The sequence below is a fragment of the Schistocerca serialis genome, chromosome 2 (genome assembly GCF_023864345.2).
Source record: "Schistocerca serialis cubense isolate TAMUIC-IGC-003099 chromosome 2, iqSchSeri2.2, whole genome shotgun sequence".
Classification (NCBI taxonomy): Eukaryota; Metazoa; Arthropoda; class Insecta; order Orthoptera; family Acrididae; genus Schistocerca; species Schistocerca serialis.
The window spans coordinates 900067414-900091746 of NC_064639.1; the positions used below are offsets into that span (position 1 = coordinate 900067414).

The following is a 24333-nucleotide window of genomic DNA, read 5'->3' on the forward strand; positions in this document are numbered from 1 at the left end:
GAGAATGAGTGTTTAATATTCCACTAGCAACAAGGTCATTACAAACACAAAATAAGCAGTAATGCACCTCAAAAAAGTCAAGGTGAGTGCATTGAACCAAAATCAGAATGACTGGACTGGTATTTGCATTCCACTCTTTCTGAATGTGAGTGGAATCTCTCTATGTCTGCGCCATTTTTCTCAGTGAAGTATTGTAAATCCTCTTTAATTCAAGGAATTTGGGAGAAACTGAATGACACAAATTGTCTCAAATTCAGAGACCTTTTACTTTTCCTGAATCATCAGGCCACTTATTGGACTTCCTTTAGCTCACTGTTGAGTAAACCACAAATTAAGGACTTCACTAGCTTTTTCATAATTTCATGATTTCATAGTTTTACATTCAGCAAATTTTGACACTTTTTTAAGTAGAAGAACATGATACTTTGGTAGAATTCCACTGGTCTAGTTTGGCTCCATTTTGTCTCCAGTCACCTACTGTTACTTCACATGCACCCAATATGCCACCATCTTTTTTAAAGGCAACCCACTGTTGAAACTTTTCAATGATAAAGTGGCTAAAGCAGACACGATCGTAAACAATATATGCATGCTCATCTCGGCCACTAAGCACACCCACTCCCTGCGTATTTTCAGGTTTATTCGTGATATTCTTTTGATTTTTCTTCTTCTTCTTTTTTAACACAGTATTGATCTATCATCTACCTCAGATTAAACGGATGCTCAGATTGCCAGGGATCAAATTACTGAGGTTTTGTTGTAATTAAAAAAAAACCTTTTAAGGGCAAGAAATTAACATGACCAAAAAGTAAGTTATTTGTGTAACATTTGTGAGTGTACTGCAGCATAATATACTTAACAATGATGCAATATAAATACCGTGGAATAGGAAAATACAGTTTCAAGAAAGTATATACACAAATGAAAGTGGGTAGTTATCACTGCATAAGCAGGGCTTCCAATAGTTGATAAAATTCTACTCTGAGTTGGTATAACACAAAGAGATACACATATGATGGCTTATTAACTGAATATAGAAAAATAAGTCAAGAATAAACTGACACAGACTTAACAATCCTTCAACTGAACAGCAGCATATATTATGGAATGCTATGTAGTGAAACAGAAAATTATTCATGTAGATCCTTCCTCATGTGAAAGAGCACACACTTACTGCAAAAGTGGCAAATGTTGTTATATAAAATAGCAAAAAGAATAGTTTTAAATATTAGCTACTGAACTAACAGGGCACAATTCCTTAGAGACTTTAAATTTATTTCAGTCACCTATCAGTAGCGTGGTACACTTTTCCTAATTTCACTTCTTCTAGACAAAGCCGCAAATCTAAAGAGTAACATTATTCTGCAAGGATAGAAACAAAAACTAAACATCCTACACAGCTACAGCAAGATTGTCATTTGCCATCGCACAAGAAAACACTGAAAGACATTCACATTAATGATATTCGGTAGTTATCAACAACAGATAGAAAAGGTTGTGTCATTCCTGTATATAATCCAATGGTATAACACATCACTGCAGGCACAAGACAACAGTAAGTGTAAAGCCCAGTGAAATTTAAGGAGCTAAAAAAATTTATGCGTATAAAATGTGAATGCAACATTCATAATTTCGCTACATTATCCAAACATAATTTGAAGAGTCGTACAGAAAATTACAGTATTTAGTTGCAGACTCCACTATTTTGTGCTCATAAAATCTAAATGCAACAGAGATAGGCACACTCAATTAAAGGAAAGTTAATGGGATTTTTAAAAAAATCAAGAAAAACCATAACACCAAATTCATCCACATATTTACAGGGGCTTGTAAACACTGTAATGAACAACTTTAACCACATTGCCATTAAATTATAACAAAAGATTTGAAAACAAGTTCTAACAGTTGTTAAAAATCATGCAGCAACTGCAATGCTGTTGCTATCCAGTCACAGAATATGAAAAAAAAAGACAGTACAGAAATTAAAGCTCATAAAAGCTCCCTTGACAGATATATAAGGAGTATTCCAATGAAAAGGTATGAAACATCAAAAACCAAACTGACTGAAATTGGAATATGCCGCTTTGGGATAAAAAACTGAGACATCTAGGTAATGGAAGCATGCGTCATCACCCCCTCCCTAAAAAATTCAAAGCTGTACCCTCAGCAGACAGGGTGATACTCACCATCTTTTTCAATGTACGAGGTCTGATAGAGTCCATGCAAGGTATGGTGGCCGATGTGCAGTGACCAATTTTCGTCCAAAGCACTGGGTGAGTTCATTCATTTTTTAGGAAGGGGAGGCCAACACCATCTGCCACCTTTTGGTGGGTCAGCAATGACAGAAACAAGGCGCACCCTGCAGTCTTTCTCAAACAATTTTACAGAAACTACTTACTAAAAAGAAAAAAAATCATTTTTGATTTACTTGTAGCTTTATATGACAGGTTCATTATTATGTGCCCATCATTTCATTAATGGTCATAGTATTGTGTGAAGTAAGAAACTGCACAAAATTCGAAAAGGATTGTAATGAAAAATAGGGGACACTATGATTTTTGCTTCTGGTCCATATTACATATGTTGCTGCATATGAAATTTAGCTCACTCATTTACAATCGTGCCGTGCTAGCGATAAAGTCAGAGTAAAATATCTACATCATTCCTCATATTTGATAAACGGTTCCAGATATTGAAATGAGATTTTGGCAAGTGATAGCACACAAACAGAAGAGTATTATGCTACAGTTATTATGCAAAATGTCACTATCAACAATTTTATTTCATTATCTACAGACTTTTTCCATGAAACAATGTAATTTTTAAGGGCCAACGATAGTTGGTGAAACAAGAAATACTATTGATTTTGGAACAATTTAAGTAAAGACATACACGTTTATTTTGTAACAAGAATGCACTTCTGCACAAGATACTGATCTTACCTTTCCTCAGTTCCTCACTTAATAAACCACTGTTTCGGAATTCTTTTTCAATTGCATCTGCACAACATGTTTGTGAGATGAGACTGTGTATGTTCCACTGGGTTTTGGCAAAAGAAGCAAATTTTAACATGGCAACACGAGAAATGTGCAAGTTTTACTCCAAATTCGCCACTCTTGACACTTCTCTGAAAGTTACAAATGGTTAACAAGCCAGACAAAAATAAATCACTGCATTTTTGGCAGAATTTTTTTTTAGATATTAAGAAACTCAGATGTGACAGATCTTTTCGAATGGTCTCCATGCATGCAAGTGTGGGCTTGGAGGGGTCCTGCTTAATATGTACAAAAAATGTGGGTGTAGGCTTGAGTTTAGAATGGCATTTCTCGTTCAGCACTCGGCATTTCCCCTACATCACCTGCCCACAGCCCCCAACACTACTGCTGTCCCTGTGTCTGTATATCTACTGGCCACAATATTCTGTGCGGACTCTTCTCATTGAACTCCTCGAGCATGGAAAACCATTAACAGTGACGTGTACTGTGAGACAATCCGTAGTCTACACAAATAAAGAGCAAATGGGCTGGGTTGCTCATGGAAGGCGTGATTCTGCTCCACTAGAATGCATGCCCACATTTTTCTAAGGCCACACAAAGTATAATGGCCAAGTTCAAGTGAGTGCAGCTTGAGCATATGCCTTACAGACTGGACATGTCACCCTGAGACTTCCATGCATTTGGTCTGCTAAAAAAACATTTCAAAGGAAAGCACTTCAACTCGGACGATGAACCGAATGACTCAGTACAGAACTTGCTCCTTTCACAGCTACAGAAATACTTGGAATAGGGAATCCTTCAGTTCATGAAACAGTGGGATAGTTGTTGTCAGACCCCTGGTGATTACATCTGAGTAAAGACTTCAATTATACCCACAGTGTTGTTTCATACCTTTTCTTTTGAATGTTCCTCATAGTACACAAGTAACTTGAGTCTGACAGCTTACAGGATTTTCATGGAAATGTAACGCCAAGCATATAAAAATTACAGACTAATGAGCAATTGTGTTGCTGTGTCACTCTGTCACAACATAAAACTGAACAGCTTGGCTTAACATGTGGCTGAGATGTCAGAGCTTGAACTGGTCCAAGCCATAACAATCTAACAAAAGACAGGCAGCTCACATCATTCCGACACATTTGATCAAGCCAGAGAGAGGGTAATCAACGTGTAGGACATTACACCTTCAAGGTGGTGCAGGCACTGGGTTCTCCATCTGCACCATTCTTGGTTTACATCTACATCTCTACTCCAAAATCCCCTTTATGGTGTGTGAAGCTGAGAGTACTGTGGATAATAATATAATTTTTCCTTTTCCTATTCCATTCACAAATTATTGGAGGTACAAGCATCTGTCAGTACACCTCCAGATGAGTTACTAATTTCTTTGATTTCTCTCATGATCGTTTTTCTATCCTGTGTGGCACGGATGGAAACTGTTTACTGTCACTTGCTCCGGTGGGTACACTGAAACACAGGGAAACAAGCACACGTTCCTATGAGTTTCCAACAGACTAAGTTCATAAAGTGAACGAAACACTAACAAGTTTGGGACATAGCAAAGTCAGTGTAGCAATACAAGAGTTCCAAATCAGTACCCACTCAAGATAAGAAACAAACTAAGTCATCTTGGCTGTGCAGGGGCACAATACAAACAGTTGCCACCGGGTTATGCCACGTGATGCGCATATCTCAGTGATAGCTGCCTTATAATGGTGGCCCACAGCCGCCACTTGCAGCCTTTGCACCTCTGACACATCTGTGTCCAGGCTAGCCGGGGAATCAGAATCACTGTCAGATACAAAATTTGTCATTAACTGAGATACATGTAAGGGGAACTTGTATGTTGCTCAGCTCTTGATGAAATGTGTGCTCTCAGAATTGTAACAGTAAATGTCTCCATGAAGCAGAACATCTATCATGCAAATGTAACTAGAGTTTTATGAGCACCTTTGTACCTCAATTTAGAAACAGATGTCACCAGTCAAAGGCTGTGAACAACAATGTGTCAGGAGAAAGAGAGAGAGAGAGAGAGAGAGAGAGAGAGAGAGAGAGAGAGAGAGAGAGACTGCCTTCAACCATCATGGATTGTAGCATGGACAACAGAGAAACAAATCACTTGCCAAATCAGTGTTTAACAACTACAGCCATTACACATATCCAGAACCACTTCCTTGGTAAGGATTACAAAAGCCACTGACACAGATATGAACCTCACCTCACCACATGTCACAGAGCACAGATTACCAATAGTGCAGATATGCTACCAACGATTGTTTGAAACAAGAAAACTGTTATCTGGACTGTTGAGTCATGGTACATATTGGTGCGTGCCAAGGACAGGATACGAGGAAGTTGAAAACTACATGAAGCAATGCATCCTGAATGATAACATGTTGTTCTTCAGGCAGTTAGTGAAGGTACTTGCTTCTATGGAATGTTTTCCCAGAATGAAATGGGGCTCTTTGACACTACTTTCACTCTTCGAGTGAAAAATATTGGAATCTACTGTTTGATTATGTGCATTTGCTTGTCCCACTGCAGCACTTGCAGGCGAATTTACCTTCAGTAGACCAAGATACCACACCACTGCTACTAAGCTGATGCCGAATGGTAAGAGGAACACTCCACTTGCATGAGGTCAGCTTACATAAACCCTGTTGAGTATCTCGGCCAGTGTGCAGCATGGCAGATAAATACTCATGGATGAGAATAGCACCCCCTCACCTGATGTATTGTATAGCACAATGCTTCACCTACACTTGTAGCGTAAAAGGAAGTACTACATGTTGCTACGTATGTCTAAGGTCTAATTCAACTGCTCATGAGATATTGCAATGCAATGAAAATAACTTTGTGATTGATGTTTCGGCGAGTTGAGCGGTAGGAGATAATCACAGCCAATTGCAGATCTTTCTCGAATGCCACAAGCTCACTGAATTGCCTATTTTGTAAGTAATTCACAAACCTAGCCAGCTTGGCTAACAGTATATTGTCCGTTTTTTATTTATCTACCTTGACCTATCTATACTTATTCTTTCCTTTCCTATAATTCATATTGTAACATTTCTTTTCATTCCAAAATCGTATGATCAGATTATCTCCTGAGAAATTAATCCGAAAGACTACTGTCACCAATGGAGGAGATGCATGTACCATAAAGATCTCAACCCAAATGGTTGCAGGAACCAATTGACAGCCATCGTTTTCCTATTTATGTTTCCTGTATTTACTATGTAGTAATTTGTGCATAATACAAAACCAACAGCATGCTTTCAGCTCAAAGAGAAATAAAAGATAGTGCTAACAACACTGTATGAAAAATACATTCCTTGAGAAAAACAATTAACAGCTGCTCTCAAATTTTAGTTACTATGTATTTAAAAAGGCCTTGTGAATGGTCAACAGTAAATATTTGTAAACAATGTCTTATTTGTATATTTCTGAGTTCAACAACAAATTATCTATATTTATTTATTTTGCATGTCCAGGACTTAGATAATACAAAATAATGAAAATAATAAAAAAATTCTGCCAGACACTGCTCACTTCTGTTAAGTGGATGGTAAGCTCCAGAATTCCACTTCTCAATGACCTTATAACTTGCTGCATATAGATCTTCTGTGGTGCGAGGATTGGACAGGTTTCTGCAAACTAGATGATGTTGTGGGTTCAGCAGGTCACGACACTCATGTGAGTCATGTCCAGTCAAGAAGTCCCACTTCCTAAGGTTCACCTGTCCTCAATCGGTTCAGTACCTTCCATGTCACATATGGCAGATGAAAGCCTGCAGCAAGTTCCTCTTTGATGTCCTTTCGGTTATGAATTTTGCCACAGCTCTGCGTGGCGAGTTCCAGGAGGCGATGGAATTGCTAATATTTGGTGAATGAAGCTCTTCCTTATCCTAAACCTAGGTTTTTGGGGTTCATATCCAAACAGGGGCTGTTTGGTATTGACTTCCTGATTCTTTTTCTCCACTTCTGCGACTGTTCTTCTGCGGGTGTCAGGTGGTGCTATACCCTTAATTTGATAAATTTTGGTGACAGGAGTTGGTTGTAAGTGCTCAGTCTCATTCAATGCTATATCCACCTGTTTGGCATGTGTGAAATTTTGCCAAACTGGTCCTATGAATTCTGCTTCAGACAAGCATTGTGCCAAGGAAGATGTACAGAGTATGTTTGGCTGTGGGCCCCAGGTGGTGCCAGTAAGTTTATGATGGATGATGATATTCTGGGCAGATAATTTTAGCTATGTTTCTTGGCAGTGATTTTGGAATTTGAGACTAAAATCCAACTTTATTCCCAGTTATTTTCCAGCATCATAATGGCATAGTTGCTACCCTCCTCAGCTAATATTTAATTTCCTCCTGGCTTTCTGGTTTCTCAGATGAGAGGCACAGACCTGCCTTCAAGGGCTACTATCAGCTTCATCTTCTCTTCCCCAAAGGGTTTGCCTTGAGCTGCTGTTGCTGTTTCATCTGCGTAAATAAATGTTCTTGCTCCAGAGTTGATTGGTTGGTCATTTGTGCAGATGCTGTTCAGCAGGGATTCCATTACACTATCCTGAGGGACACCACTCTTCACGGTCCTCCATCAGTTCTTTGTATTCTGCAGAGTGACAAAAAACCCTCCGTTTTGCAGCAAACATTGGATAAACTGTAGTTTTCAGTGACTGAATATACCTTTTTATCAATTTCTTGTGGTTGATGTTGTCATACACTGCTGACAGATCTATGAAAGTCACTCCTGTAGCCTGTGTTCTTTCATGTCCATCTTGTATGTACTGTGTCAGATTAAGGTTTTGACCACAGCATGACTTTCCTGGGCAGAAACCTGATTGACTATTTATGAGGTTTTATCAATATTTTGTGAGATACATCAAACATACTCGCAATTGTGAAAGTGGAAAACCATCAGTTGTATAATGAAACAACAAAAATGAAAATTTGTGCCTGATCAGGTCTCAAGCCTGGATTTCCCGCTACCATGAGCAGTCACCTTACCATTGGGCTATTCAAGCACATCTCACAGCCAGACCCAAACTTTCATATATCAACCATGTTTCTACAACCTGCACTTGTACATCCATTATGTATATTCCCATTCAGAAGAGACATTTTAATCGAAAGTTGCTTGCCCAGTGCAATAAGTGGGAAATCCGGGTTCAAGTCCTGGCCTGGCACAAATTTCATTGTCGTCATTCCATTATACAGATGATGATTGTCCATATTAGCAACTGCAAATACATTTCATGTATTTCATAATAGCTGTAGTTGAGGCAGTGCTTGTTTTTCGGGCATGCATATGTAGTGGTGGTAGTGGTAAGTTCCTATGGGACCAAACTGCAGAGGTCATCTGTCCCTAAACCTACACACTACTTAATCTAACTTACTATAAGGAGGTTGTTTGTGTTGTTACCCCTGGATGATAATTACATGAAATATTTGTCAGGATTTGTAAGCAATGGGTCTTTGAGGTACAGGAATATGCGAACACCGAGAAGTAAGTTTAAACAGTTTATTAACAAAAGACTATAAATAGTCTGTAAAAATTTGACAATCCCAACAATGATTGTAGTTCTTTCAAATTCTGTGGTTCAGGAAAATTCTTTACATATTCAATTAATTTTGGATCAGGTCAAACACCTTCACTGGTTATAACATTACCAAGATAGTTAACTTTACTTTATGCAAAATGACATTTATCTATTGACAAAGACAGGTTTTCACTTCTTACAGACTCAAAAAGAAGCTAGTAGTCTCTCAGTATGCTGCTTCATGTTTGTGTTGGGGTGAGCCTTCGCAAAACTGAATCCATCAGGTGCTGAAATGTAGCTGGAGCATTACAAAGTCCAAATGGCATACTAAGATACTTGTATACTCCTGTTGCAGTTACAAATGAAGTTTTTGCTTGATCATCTGGATGTACAGTTAACTGGTGATAACCACTTGTTAAATCACATACTGAAAAAATTCGACATCTGCCCAAGTAATCCAAGGTTTCCAATAAATTTGGTAATGGGTAAATGTCGGGTATGGTCACAGCATTCAAAGATCGGTAATCAACACAAAAACGGAACTGTGGTTCTCCAGAAATTGATTCTTCTTCACAATTACAAGAGGCGAACACCACGGTGGGTCTGAAGGATCTCTTGGTTTTATAATTCCCGCTTCTAATTTTTGTTTAACCATGTCTTCTGCCAACTCTCTTTGACTGAATGGTATTCGGTAAGGTTTCTGTGTGATTGGGGCTGCATTCCCTGTATGAATACGATGATGATCTAAATGACTGACAGGTAGATTTTCACGTTCTTAGAATAAATCCGCACACTCCAACAAAACAGGCACTAAAATCTTCTGTTCATCTGCTGTCAAATGTTCTATCTTCTTCCAAATCTTGCGCTTCAGTTCATTATTAACTTCGTCTCCTTGTTGCAATTTTGCGGTACTGTTACAATAATCTGTGTTTATAACTGCAGCGTTTGTTACCTCATCTGGAATCTGTATTACGTCACTTTTACTTATGCTCGACACTTCAGCAACTTTCATTCCTTGTGGCAAAACAACATCCTCATTGCTCATATTCGTTATTGTAACCGGGACTTTTGCAAAATTCTGTCTCACCATTGTAGCAACACCTACACTTCTAGCAACATAACAATGCATTGTATCCAGTAACTCACTTTCCTCAGATCGTTCAATTAATAACAAAGTTCCTTCCTTGCATCGGGTTGACTTAACTTCAATGTAGATTGTCTTTCCTGCTCCCTTGAGAATTTGCTGTGGCTGATCAACCTGAACATTGACTTGGACAGTTTGAACTGATGCATTGTTGGGGCGGTCCATTCCCACGACGTCAGTATTGCTGTGCCTTTGAGTACAATCTGAAGAATGATTTCCTAGGTTGTAGTAGTTGCTACAACCTCGTATGATCTTTCTTTCTGCAACATATATCTTCGCCTCGTTAGCGGACGAGAAATCAAATCCAAGTACACCATCGTAACGCATTTTGTTATTTGAAACTACTTGCACCCTTGCTGTGTATTTATCTTTATTTCCACCTTCATCTTGGCCTTGGCCAAGAATTAATTCTAAGTCAACTTCTCCATAGTTACGTAGTACTCCTCCATTTAACCCTCGCACTTTTAATAGTGGCGGTTTCAATTTATCCCTTTTATCTATTCAGCACCACATTAATGAGGTCTGTGCTCCTGTGTCAATAAGTAGTTTGATGTTTCTCCCACGATATAAAGCACCTATCACGAAGTCATTTTCAGTCTGATTTTCGCTAGAACTAACAGGAATCACTGTCTCTACCAGGGGGCGGATGGAATGGTGGCCCGTATGTCACCGTACTCATTTAAAGATCTGGCAGATTGTCTGTTGTCTGCATTACCTTTCTTCTTGTTGCGACAATCTCTCGAAACATGACCCCACAATTACAGCATATTTGATTCTCTTTACAATCCTTGCACTTGTGACCAAGCTTATTGCATCTGTAGCATCGTACTGTTGTGTTGAAAACTCTGCATTTTTGTTTCTGCATCTCATTCGGTCGTTTTAGTGCTTCAACGAAACCAACAGCTGATTCTACTGCTTCCTGAAAAGTTTTACATCGTGCCAATCTAACAGCTTTGCTTACTTCCTCTCCATACAACCCAAGGCTCTCTGGTTGGCTTCGAACAACTGAATGCGATTTTCATTTTCATCTTCTACTAACTAGTATGTTTCAGCATTGATGTTTTGAATTCTGTCGGCAAACCGCTCGATAGATTCGTCTCATTGCATTTGAAAACTGTAAGGCTGCTCTCTGTAAAATCTGATCGCATTTTTACGTTTAAATCTCTGAACAACAACCATTCTAAACTCATTGTAATCTTCTGTTTCCACGCAAGTAGGCTCCGCACTATGAAATCTTGTGCTGCTCCCTGAATTCTTAATTTGGCAACCACTAGCTTATCGGAATCTGTCCGTGATCCTAATAGGGCGGCACCTTCAAGTTTATGAAAAAACACTTTCACATCATCTTCGGGTTTCCCGCTAAACACTGGTACTGATGGCAATAATGAAAAATTCTTTATTATAGCTGTACTTGTACTGCATGAACTATCATTTGACAAGTCTTTTGGAATGTTAAGCTCAGTTTTTTCTGCTTTTAACTGCTGAATCTCTTCTTGCAGTTAATTAATAACAGTTTGTAGATCGACACCGTTACTCTGACTAGATTGCGGCATTTCATCTAATTTAACACTAATGAGTCACTCAAGTGTAAAATTAAAATCCATCACTGCCTTTCATATTCTAGCCAAACTGGAGTAAATCAACCTGAATTCCAGTTGTGGATGTTCCGTGTAGTCGGAAGATGTTAATGCTGCTGCTGCTGCTCAAAGTTCACAATGTGCTGCACCTCTTCAGGACTGTAGGTTTTCCATAATTATCCCCATGCTGACACAACTTCTATGAGGAGGTTGTTTGTGTTGCTACCCCCGGATGATAATTACACGAAATATTTGCCAGGATTTGTAAGTAGTGGGTCCTTGAGGTCCAGGAATAACCGAACACCAAGAAGTAAGTTTAAACAGTTTATTAACAAAAGGCTGATAATAAAACATGCATGCTACGTGCACCCATCATCACTGTGTCTGCAATCCTAACACCAGCTAACTACGACTGTATCGAAAGGTTCCATGGTGAGCTAAGAAAATAGACATATTCACTCCCGAGGCTGCACTAGCTATACGGCACGCTGCGGACGGCGGCCAGCCGCTTACTCCCTTGTGGCACACTGTGGCCGGACGCACGTCTACTGACCAAGCAAATTGTCAGCATTCCAAGATAGGTCGGCTGGCGAGCACGTATTACATACTGTATGGCTATGTGCAAACCCGTAGACCCTTACATTATGCTAAGGACAACACACACACCCATTCCCAAGGGAGGACTCGAACTTCTGTTGGGAGGGGAAGGGGGGCGGGGGAGCCACGCAAACCGTGGCAAAGCGCCTCAGACCGCTCAGCTACCCCGCGCGCCCATGCGTCTGAAGGAACATTGCATTATACTTGTTATAAATACAGGCAGTGCAATATTGTATTTTATGAGATTTTATTATAGAGCAACCTTTCGAAGACTTTATACAGTTGGCAAAGGAGAAAGACTAGTCGAAAGTGTTTAGAACACCACTGGCTCTTTTCCAGGCTTCAGAAAACTACACCTTTGGCTTCGCGCCAGATCTTAGGAATCTATAATTCTGAAATGCATGTTTTCATTGAGTTTCGGATTCATTGTTTTGTTACTGGCTCAAACATTTTAATTTGTTCTAGTCTTAGATTATCCAAGCCTACAGCTTTATTATTCTTCATACACTGAGAAGTTACTTCCAGTTTTTCCATGGTGAATGGAGTACCAAGGCAGTCTTTCTCATGGGTATTTCGTTGAAGCTTCCTGTTCACAGTTCTTTTAGTTTTAGCATTCAGTGGTAGTTGATGTGTAATCCAATCAGGAATTACATTAAACATGCTTGGCGGATCACTGTAAAGTTTATTCAGCAACTTTCATGCCTTACGGTTGTTTTGTTCCATGCCTTATTGTGACACTGTACCACTCAATTTCTGTCTTCTGGTTGCTGATAAAGTATGCAATATGTCCTTGCATGTTTGTATTGTTCCTTCAGGGAAAGGGTTGGTTTCACATAAGTGTTCATATTTCTGAAGGAGAGACTCGAATCGCCATCAAGCCAGTGCTATGTTACCGAATTGTTTTCTGGTGATTAGCTGCTCTAACCAGCAATCTATATAAGTAAACCAATTGCAGATTTTACTTAATGTTGCTTGCATCTTAGGTAGTTGAGCTATGCATGCTTCTGGTTAAAAAGAATTGCTTAATAATATCATGGGGTTGAGCCACACGCGTCTGCTTTCATGCCTAGCAACTAACTCGCTGCAAATAATAACCTGCAGCTGTGATTCTGCAGTCAAATGGTCTATGCACTGATTGGAATTATGAATGAATGAAATAAAGACATATTAAATAAAAAATAAATGAATAATTTAATGAAATTGGTACTATTCTAACTTCTGTAACTAAAGAAGACAACAGAGAATTATGCTAAATGATGTTTATTCAAGAAGGTATATCTCAAATAAACAGAAAGTGGTCCTATGATATCCAGACAGACAGAAAATAACCTTATCAAATGCAGTAAAGATGCACTGAGAGTGTTACGAGAATGGTAACAGAATCTCCAAGCTAGTCTTCCAAGATGCATGAAAACTAAGTCCATTTTGTGATCACAATATACCAAATATTCGCCAGTTCAAAGCATCTCACAGTTCAACAGAATGATTTACAAATAAACACATGTGAGATAACAAGTAAAAACTCATACTGTGTCTATTCCAAATTGCATAATGCAATCAGAAAAAGTTAAAAAGAGTACTGTAGCGGCCGTTCACCACCCAGAAAACACCTACAGGACTGAATAACTCGCGTCACCTCAGGCAGGTCTGCCTTCCTATATTGTTCTGGAAGAACAAACATAAAATGCTTCCAAAACTGTTCACTGCCCACAATCTATCACCCAGACGACTGAAAAACGCACTATATTGCAGGCCAGTCTGCCTTCTTCAAGAAACAACAGAAAAGTGTCTAGAATTGCTTCCTTCAGTGCACTGCCCAAAAGAGTCTCTCCCCACTTGACTCCAGTGGTGTTCTGCCATTGTCTACTTCTCCACAGGCTGAAGGCCATCCCCACCAAAAATACATCATTCTAACATTCCATACACATCATTTGACTCAACTTGAGCACTTCCCGCACTACACTACTAATATATTACAACAATATTTACACGAAGATATGTTATAAATATTTGGTCACACTCAGACCATTCACAATAATTACAAATAAAGATTTGTTCATAAATAAATAAGCTAGTATTCTTGTGCAAGAGTTTTCTCACAACTTCTCTCAACAGCACTGCTAAAATCTCTCACTGACAAAGGTATTTCAAAGACAGGGGGAGGTCAGCATAACTAAGAAACATAGAGCATTAAAATCCAAAGGGATTCTACTTGAGGAAATGGATAGGGAGGGAAGGGTGTAGGGTTACAGCAATTATTCATTCAGTACCTGAACAATAAGTTTATTTCATCTAGCCAATCGAATGTATGTTCAATGAAAACATATACATTATGAAATAGAGACTCATAAGCTATGGGTATATATTTATTTTTGGCATAATTTGTAGTTACATCATCATCATTGCAAATAATTTTTTTTCAGGCATCACTGACTGGTCTGTCAGTATAATATTGGAAGATTCATTATGAAATTTATAAAAAAGATCTAAAATACGTTATACTCACTCACCTCTTTGATTTTCTTTGATTTCAGTTCCGTCTGTTTTCTGCAAGTTACTTCAGGGCTGAGTCCATAATTAAATTTTGGGTATCGTGGTTCACACACTGCTAAAACCTTTGCTTTCTCATAGTGTGGCTTTGCAGGCCTCTGGACATTTACTCTACGATACCTTACAAGTTCTAAGTGAGGGATATTCTTGATGTACAGTAAGCCTGGAAATATATCAGCAATGTTTTGTACTGCATCACTAATACTGCTTTGCAGCTTCGAAACACAAATGAAAATTACACATCAGCTTAAAAACCACTGGTCAACATGACATCAGGTAAATGTACTGTGACGAATCTTTCAAAACAATTACATAATGTCTATATATTGAAGGATGGCACAAAGAAAGAATATTGGGGTTTAACAACATCTTAAAGTTAGATTTAGTGCGAATTACTGAAGTTTGGTGGCAGGAGGAACAAGACTTCTAGTCAGGTGAATACAGGGTTATAAATAGAATATCAAATGGAGGTACTGCAGGAGTAGGTTTAATAATGAATAAAAAAAAAAATAGGAGTGCGGGTAAGCTACTGTGAACAGCATAATGAAGAAATTATTGTGGCTAAGATAGACACAAAGGCCACACCTACCACAGCAGTACAAGCTTATATGCCAACTAGCTCTGCAGATGATGAAGAGATTGAAGAAATGTATGATGAGATAAAAGACATTATTCAGATAGTGAAGGGAGACGAAAATTTAAGTAATGGGGGACTGGAATTCGATATTAGGAAAAGGAAGAGAAGGAAAAGTAGTAGGTGAATATGGAATGAGAGTAAGGAATGAAAGAGAAAGCCACCTGATAGAATTTTGCACAGAGTATAACTTAATCATAGCTAACACTTGGTTCAAGAATCATAAAAGAAGGTTGTATACATGGAAGAAGCCTCGAGATACTGAAAGGTTTCAGATAGAGTACATAATGGTAAGACAGAGATTTAGGAACCAGGTTTTAAACTATAAGACATTTCCAGGGGCAGATGTGGACTCTGAACACAATCTGTTGGTTATGAACTGTACATTAAAACTGAAGAAACTGCAAAAAGGTGGGAATATAAGGAGACAGGACCTGGATAAACTGAAAGAACCAGAGTTGTAGAGAATTTCAGAGAGAGCATTATGGAATGATCGACAAGAATAGGGGAAAGAAATATGGCAGAGGAGAATGGGTACCGTTGAGAGATGAAATAGTGAAGGCAGCAGAGGATCAAGTAGGTAAAAAGACAAGGGCTAGTAGAAATCCTTGGGTAACAGAAGAGATATTGAATTTAATTGATTAAAGGAGAAAATATAAAAATGCAGCAAATGAAGCAGGCAAAAAGGAATACAAAAGTCTCAAAAGTGAGATTGACAAGAAGTGCAACATGGCTAAGCAAGGATGGCTAGAGGACAAATGTAAAAATTTAGGGGCACATATCACTAGGGGTAAGATAGATATTTCTACAGGAAAATTAAAGAGACCTTTGGAGAAAAGAGAACCACTTGCATGAATATCAAGAGCTCAGATGGAAAACCAATTCTATGCAAAGATGGGAAAGCAGGAAGATGGAAGGAGAATACTGAGGGTCTATATAAGGGTGATGTACTTGAGGCAATGTTGTGGAGATGGAAGAGGACGTAGATGAAAACGCAATGGGAAATATGATACTGCGTGAAGAATTTGGCAGGGCACTGAAAGACCTAAGTCAAAACAAGACACCGGGAGTAGACAACATTCCATTAGAACTACTGACAGCCTTAGGAGAGCCAGCCCTGACAAAACTCTATCATCTGAGGAGCAATATGTATGAGACAGGCAAAATACCCTCAGACTTCTAGAAGAATACAATAATTCCAATCCCAAAGAAAGCAGGTGTTGACAGGTGTGAAAATTACCGAACTATCAGTTTCATAAGTCATGGCTGCAAAATACTAATACGTATTCTTTACAGACAAATGGAAAAACTGGTAGAAGCCGACCTCGGGGAAGATCAGTTTGGATTCTGTAGAAATGTTGGAACATGGGAGGCAATACTGACCGTACAACTTATCTTAGAAAATAGATTAAGGAAAGGCAATCTTACATTTCTAGCATTTGTAGACTTAGAGAAAGCTTCTGACAATGATGATTGGAACACTCGATTTCAAATTCTGAAGGTGGCAGGGGTCAAATACAGGGAGCGAAAGGCTATTTACAGTTTGTACAGTAACCAGATGGTAGTTATAAGAATCGAGGGGCATGAAAGGGACACAGTGGTTGGGAAGGGAGAGAGACAGGGTAGTAGGCTATCCCCGATGTTATTCAATCTGAATATTAAGTAAAAAAAAAAAAAAATTTGGAGTAGGAAATAAAATTCACAGAGTAGAAATAAAATCTTTGAGGTTTGCCGATGACATTGTAATTCTGTCAGAGGCAGCAAATGACCTGGAAGAGCAGTTGAAAGGAATGGACAGTGTCTTGAAAGGAGGATGTAAGATGAACATCAACAAAAGCAAACTGAGGATAATGGAATGTAGTCGAGTTAAATCAGGTGATGCTGGGGAATTAGATTACAATATGAAACACTTAAAGTAGGAGATGAGTTCTGCTATTTGGGGAGCAAAATTGGTGATGACGGCCGAAGTAGAGAGGATATAAAATGTAGACTGGCAATGGGAAAGAAAGCGTTTCTGAAGAAGAGAAATTTGTTGACATCAAGTATAGATTTAAGTGTCAGGAAGTCTTTTCTGAAAATATCTGTATGGAGTTTAGCCATGTATGGAAGTGAAAAATGGACGATAAATAGTTTAGACAAGAGAGTAGAAGGTTTTGAAATGTGGTGCTACAGAAGAATGCTGAAGATTAGATGAGTAGATCACGTAACTAATGAGAAGGTACTCAACAGAATTGGGGATAAGAGGAATTTGTGGCCCAAACTGACTAGAAGAACGGATCGGTTGGTAGGGCATGTTCTGACGCATCAAGGGATCACCAATTTAGTATTGGAGGGCTGCATGGAGCGTAAAAATCGTAGAGGGAGACCAAGAGATTAATACACTAAGCAGATTCAGAAGGATGTATGTCGCAACAGTTACTTGGAGATGAAGAAGCTCGCACAGGATAGATTAGCACGAAGAGCTGCATCAAACCAGTCTCTGGACTGAAGACAACAACACAAACACATATTTAACCATTCACAGAGATTTTTGGCCTTCTAATTAGAATGTGATAAGTATGATGAATATGATGATTGTATTTAATTTTCTTATTTAGAATAACCTCTATGCTTAAATACAGTTAAAGTGTGGTACCGAAGCTGCAATTCCCCCCTCCCCCCTGAATTCTTGGTTTGGTGACAGACTGATCTGTAGCACAGCTTGAGGTATAAATTAGGTTGACAGATGACAATCTTGCTGAGAGTTGGTGGAGCCAAAAAAATAATGTGAAGCCAAATAAAGGTTGTGGTAAAGAAATGACCAATAGTGAAGCCTAATGTTTACGCATGTACGATACTGAAAAATGTTTTCCAATGTTACACTTCTGTTAAATAAGTTAGATGAACTGGGAATTAATGGACTTGTGAAAAAGTGGTTCCAATCATATCTAAAAAATAGAAGATTCAGAAGGATGTATGTCGCAGCAGTTACTTGGAGATGAAGAAGCTCGCACAGGATAGATTAGCACGAAAAGCTGCATCAAACCAGTCTCTGGACTGAAGACAACAACACAAACACATATTTAACCATTCACAGAGATTTTTGGCCTTCTAATTAGAATGTGATAAGTATGAGAAATCTCACATATTTCAAGTTGCTCAAACTATATTGTAAAGTATACTTAAGACCCAAATTATGTAAATATAGGTGTCCCAATACTATTCCTCATTTACATAAATGACTTCCCACAGAGCATCAAGCATGGACAAACAATATTGTTTGCAGATGACTCAAATGTTCTAATCAGTGACAAATCACCAGATACACTGACAGAAAAAGCCGAACCAACACTAAACAGTGTACGTGAGTGGGCATCCAATAATAACACTAAAAAAAAAATGCTGCTTCTATGTCTGCAAAAAACCACACTATAACAACTTTAAGTTAAACAATGAAACTATAGAATGTGTAGAATACACAAAATTTCTTGGTATGCATGTTGACAGTCAGTTAAAGTGGGAAGAACATATCAAAATACTTACTAACAGAATCGCTACAGCACGCTATGCTCTTAGAATTCTGACTGCAGTGTGTGATACTACATGTGTCAGATCTCTATATTTTTCTTATATCCACTCTGTTATTACCTATGGAATAATATTTTGGGGAGTCAACGGTAAAAATATTCAAATAGTTTTAAATTAAAGACAAGAGCAATTCATATAATAACCAGGAGTGGCAAATGGGCTCACTGCCTTGAACATTTCCAAAAGCTGGAAATCCTAACTGTCCCCTATGAAAACATCTTTCAAAGTATTATGTACGTAAAAAGACTGCCATGTTAAAAATTCTTTAGTACACAGCTATGAAAACAGAAACCAATACAATCTGCATCTAGAGAGGAAAAATAAAAATAAAACTCAGCAGAGCTTGTTGTACAATGCCGTTAAATTATATAGTAAATTACCCGAAAATATAAAAGATATTGACACAATTGGACAGTTCAAAACAAAACTAATTTTTTTTATTAAATCAAAGTTATTATGCAGTAATGGACTATCTGAATTAAAACATGTAGCGTAATTAAAGTAGCGTGCATTGTAATACATGAGGAAATAATTATAATATGAAATCCAGAATTGTACAGTACTATAAGAAAATTACATAAGGATATAAAACTAATGTAAGATGCTTTAAAAATGTGTGTAAATATTAATTTTATTAGTATAAATTGTAGGTATACTGTATTGTATATGATTTTGCTGACGAAATCGACACAATGTAAATTGTAACATGGATTAATAAAGAAATCAATCATTCAATCGATATTACAGCCAATTTTTTCTTATTTAACTCCTCTTCCAACTTTACTAAACTATCTTCTAACATAGTTAGTATGGCAGATCACACACAAAAAGTTTTACTGGTGAGCAAGTATATAATGCATTAAGTCGAGCACTTCTTCATTTATCCAACACAACTTATTCATCCACTACAACCACAATAACATTGACATGCATTCTACTCTTGGATAAAAGTACTTGGTCATTACATACTGTTTACAGATGACTAAACAGTATTTATTATTTAATTTAATATCTAGCAGTGGGTTTTTATTAAGTTTTATTCTCTCGCAGATGTTACATATTCCCTGTTACATATTGGGGTTGAAAGTCTAAGAGCAATGCAAGATGGCAAAACTGTTTTTGCCACTGTGATTGTGTCACATGTTTGATAATTGTTATGCATATACCTACAAGGTAGAATAAATAAAAACATTAAAGTAGGCCTATGTAAATGGCTTTGATGAACATAATGCATAGTGTTTTTATAGTAGATTATGAGATGATGAATGACACATGTAAAACATTAGTGATGGTATGTAGTGAAGTTTAATTGGCTTATGCTGATGGAATTTGAGTATGAAATGACACACAGAAAGTAGTAAATGAGTTTTCCTATTAGGGGGAATAAACGGAAAAAGTCTAATTTATGAGAATATAAACATGTAGACTGACAATAACATGAAAAGCTTTTCTGAAAAAGAGATATTTTAACATCTAATTTAATTAGGAAGGCTCTGCTGCAGGTACTTGTCTTGAGTGTTGCCTTGTACAGCAGTGAATATTAATGGCAAACAGTGCAGACAAAGAGGGAATAGTACCTTATGAAATGTGGTGTTACAGAAGAACACAAAAGTGTTGAGGCACACAAAGGCTTCACTGCAATAACCAAGTTCCAATACTCAAGTAGTTGTGAAGAAGCTAGCACACAATAGCCTATAATGAAGATCTACTCCAGATCACAACAAACTGATGGATATTATTGAAAAAAATAGTCAATTTCATCACTTAAATGATTTTAAAGATTAAGCTACCTGACACTTAAGAATGAAATGATAATTTACTGGTTTTATCCATCTGTAAACCTTAGCAAAAGAGTCTGCCTGCTGGAATTCTCACATACTTCAGATAAATATTGATGGAATGTGAGCTTCACAAAATTTTTTGAAAGGTGGCTACAAATCCATTGATTCACGTTTACAATCGGTTAACGACATATTCGAAAAACATTATGAAAAAGTACTTATGAAATTACTTCTTTACTCGTCTGGTGGCAAATGCTGTCAGCTGATACTGATATTCGTGCACATAAAAAAAAAATGGATTTTCGTCATGACATCTAACGGCAATAGAAATACACAAACGTCTGTTATTAGTCACTTTATTAATGTTAGAAAATGATAGGTTACTGACATCGCGGTTTTTCACGCTTAACCTATCATGTTCACATTCAATCAACCACGAACTACTTTTCGCAACATAACAATAACATCAAATGTACACTATAACATCTTCAAATAGAAAAGGTGCCGGTCAAAAGAACCGGTCATCAGGTTCTGAAACTTCTTAATTTTACAAAAGATCGGAAGGTGAAAAGTACCTTTATGGCAGAAGGATTCCATTATGGTTCACTGAATCACACTAACATATGTTTGTCCACATGTTATGGCAGTAGATACAAAACATTACCATACGTGATTTTTCAAGAACTACATAAACATTAAACAATAACAAAATTACGTCTTTCACTTCATGAGCTTTGGTCAGGTCAGCGTTATTATTTGTCTTCCCAAACCTAGATCTCGCCAGACATCGCATCCATGGGGTATAAACATCTATCTATCGAGCAGGTGGTGGTGGTGGTGGTGGTTAGTGTTTAACGTCCCGTCGACAACAAGGTCATTAGAGACGGAGCGCAAGCTCGGGTTAGGGAAGGATTGGGAAGGAATTCGGCCGTGCCCTTTCAAAGGAACCATCCCGGCATTTGCCTGAAACGATTTAGGGAAATCACGGAAAACCTAAATCAGGATGGCCGGAGACGGGATTGAACCGTCGTCCTCCCGAATGCGAGTCCAGTGTGCTAACCACTGCGCCACCTCGCTCGGTCGAGCATGCACATTCGTGAAAGAGAATTCTGCCATATGATCACAACCCAGATAGCTCAGCCGGAAACTATAACAGTTCCATGAGTAATGGAATGAGTCTGATTTTTTTCCCCTTGAACTTTGAGGATAAGACCAAGAATCATCATATAAAAATTTTACTGTATTTTCTACATAAGCAAACAAATATAATTTTGCGTAACGGCTGATGTTCCATTTTTGTAATGACCGTGTGAAAAAAATACTTTCAAGTAACTGAATGACTTGCATCGTCTCATAAATTCTTGTAATAACCGTGTAAAAAAAATACTTTCAAGTAACTGAATGACTTGCATCGTCTCATAATACAATAACTCAGCTCAAGCATTTCCTAAAAAAAATTCTGTTATCGAGAGAAATTAATGGGAAACAAGATGGTGCAAAAGAGAAATGCCTTAAACAACTATTTCACTAATGAAATTTTAAAAATCTCCAGGAATACAATGACACTTAATGAAAATTACCAGTTAACTTTTGCGTTGTCACATAGGTAAAATGGTACTTAATCCTCTGATCTACAGTAGGTGCAGCCAGCTTCTTTACAAATGGCTCTAAGCACTATGGGACTTAACATCTGAGGTCATCAGTCCCCTAGACTTAGAACTACTTAAACCTAACTAACCTAAGGACATCACACACATCCATGCTCGAGGCAGGATTCGAACCTCTGAACGTAGCAACAGCGTAGTTCCGGTCTGAAGCGCCTAGAACCACTCGGCCACATCGGCCCGCCAGCTTCTTTACAACTTGGTCTTTTTCCACTCAACATTTATATTGCTTTGATGGAAATTTAATTACATATCTTCCCATTTGTGTAATTCTTTCTAAGCAATGAAATTTCTTAACCATTATCAATATAAATCTGCCCCACAAAAATATCTTGACTTTTTTTTTTTTTCAGCATAGGCAACCAGAGCAAAATCGCCTTGAAGACTATGATTAATCGGGCACTACGAATTTGCTTTGGCTGAAGCTTGCAGTACGAAATTGTATGCAAACTTCTGGTTGGTTGGTTTGAGGGAGATAATGAGTCCCATTGGATTAGGGAAGGATGAGCAAGGAAAACGGCCATGCCCTTTCAAAGGAAAATCGAGGAAAACCTAAATCAGGATGGCAGGACGCGGGTTTGAATCATCATCCACATGAATGCACGCCCAGTGTGCTAACCACTGCGCCACCTCGCTCGGTTGCAAACTTCTGGGGGGGGATAGTGAGTAATACTAGTACCCCATAATATGAGGAAGAACCTCAACATGGTTTTGGGCTGCTCTACTGGAACTATTCCCATCCACATTTGATTTAATTCCTCCCTATTGTTTGCTATTATACGAAAGTGTTTATGCTGTGACATCTTTCATTTTTAATTTTTGTAAAGTCCTCAACACCAGATAGTTATGTGTTTCCCAGCTTTGCAGGTATTTCAGAGTGCACACTTCACAGTTCCACCAATCCTATTCTTGAGTCCTTTGTCACGTGATGTGCCAGAGAAGGGCCATGAACCATTTATTCCATAGTTTTCTCTGAAAAATGTTAAACCAGGAAACAGGAAACACTGCTTAAATTGACTGCCTGCACCATTGCTATAGCAAACTTCTAACTAAACAACTCATAGAAATGCTTTCAGGGAGATATTTTCGCTTTGCAGCAATTTGTACACCGATATGAAACTTCTGTAGATCGCAACTGTATGCCAGACCAAGACTTGAACTCGGAAACTTTAGCTTCTGCAGACAAGTGTTCTACCGACTGAGCTACCCAAACATGACTCGCAACCCTTCTTAACAGCTTTACTTTCACCAGTACTTCATTTCCTAGGTAGGAGAACAAAGGTAGCCAACATTCTATTGCAGTAGGCTTCATAGGAATTTGTTAATATAAAGGTTATATTGAATTTATTTATGTATCATCATTTGCAGTGTTTCCCACAGGAAGTATTCAATTATGAAACTTCCTGGCAGATTAAAACTGTGTGCTGGACCGAGACTCGAACTCGGGACCTATGTCTTTGCCAAGAGTGCTAGTTCTGCAACGTTCGCAGGAGAGCTTCTGTGAAGTTTGGAAGGTAGGAGACGCAGTACTTGCAGAATTAAAGCCGTGTGGACGGGGCGTGAGTCGTGCTTGGGTAGCTCAGTTGGTAGAGCACTGCGAATGGAAAAGGTCCCGAGTTCGAATCTCGGTCCGGCACAAAGCTTTAATCTGCCAGGAAGTTTCATATCAGTGAACACTCTGCTGTAGAGTGAAAATTTCATTCTAAAAAAACATCCCCCAGGCTGTGGCTAAGCCATGTCTCTGCAGTATCCTTTCTTCCAGGTGTGCTAGTTCTGCAAGACGCGACGGCACTGCTAAGAGCGGCCAATTACTGGGACAAGATTAATTCGCTGCTGCAGGACCTGGCCTACAAAGAAGTGAAGTAAGACCCTACAACAGCTGTGACTGGAAAGACCATCGGTCTTCTGAACAAATCGGGTCTGAACCAGGACCTGATAAAAAGGCTTTATCCTAGAGCTGCAGTTCCACCACGGTTATATGGCCTCCCCAAGATACACAAGACTGAGGTACCACTAGACACGATCAGTTCTCCTACCTATGGTAGAGCCAAACACCTGGCACAACTATTCAAGCCTCTTGTGGGTACATGTCACCACTACATCAGGAATTCCATGGAGTTTGTTAAGACACTCAAGGAGTGGCGTCTTGAAAAAATGATATTATAGTCAGCTTTGACGTTACATCCCTCTTCGCGAGGGTACCATTAGAGGACTCCTTGAAACTACTGGAGAATCATTTTAAGGAAGACACAGCGGAATTATCCTGCCATGCACTCACGACCACATAT

The 24333-nt window shown here is 38.4% G+C and overlaps 1 protein-coding gene across 1 annotated transcript in view; it reads right to left on the reverse strand.

Annotated features, from left to right (window-relative positions):
- LOC126458237 (39S ribosomal protein L10, mitochondrial) overlaps positions 1–21431 on the reverse strand; it is a 35289-nt gene extending 13858 nt beyond the window's left edge. The window contains exons 1-2 of the mRNA XM_050095138.1: positions 20957–21431; positions 14360–14562 (exon numbers count right to left, since the gene is read on the reverse strand). Coding sequence (XP_049951095.1) covers positions 14360–14562; positions 20957–20978 — 225 coding nt within the window. The 5' untranslated portion in view covers positions 20979–21431. The remainder of the gene's footprint in view (positions 1–14359; positions 14563–20956) is intronic.
- Positions 21432–24333: the final 2902 nt, after the last annotated feature.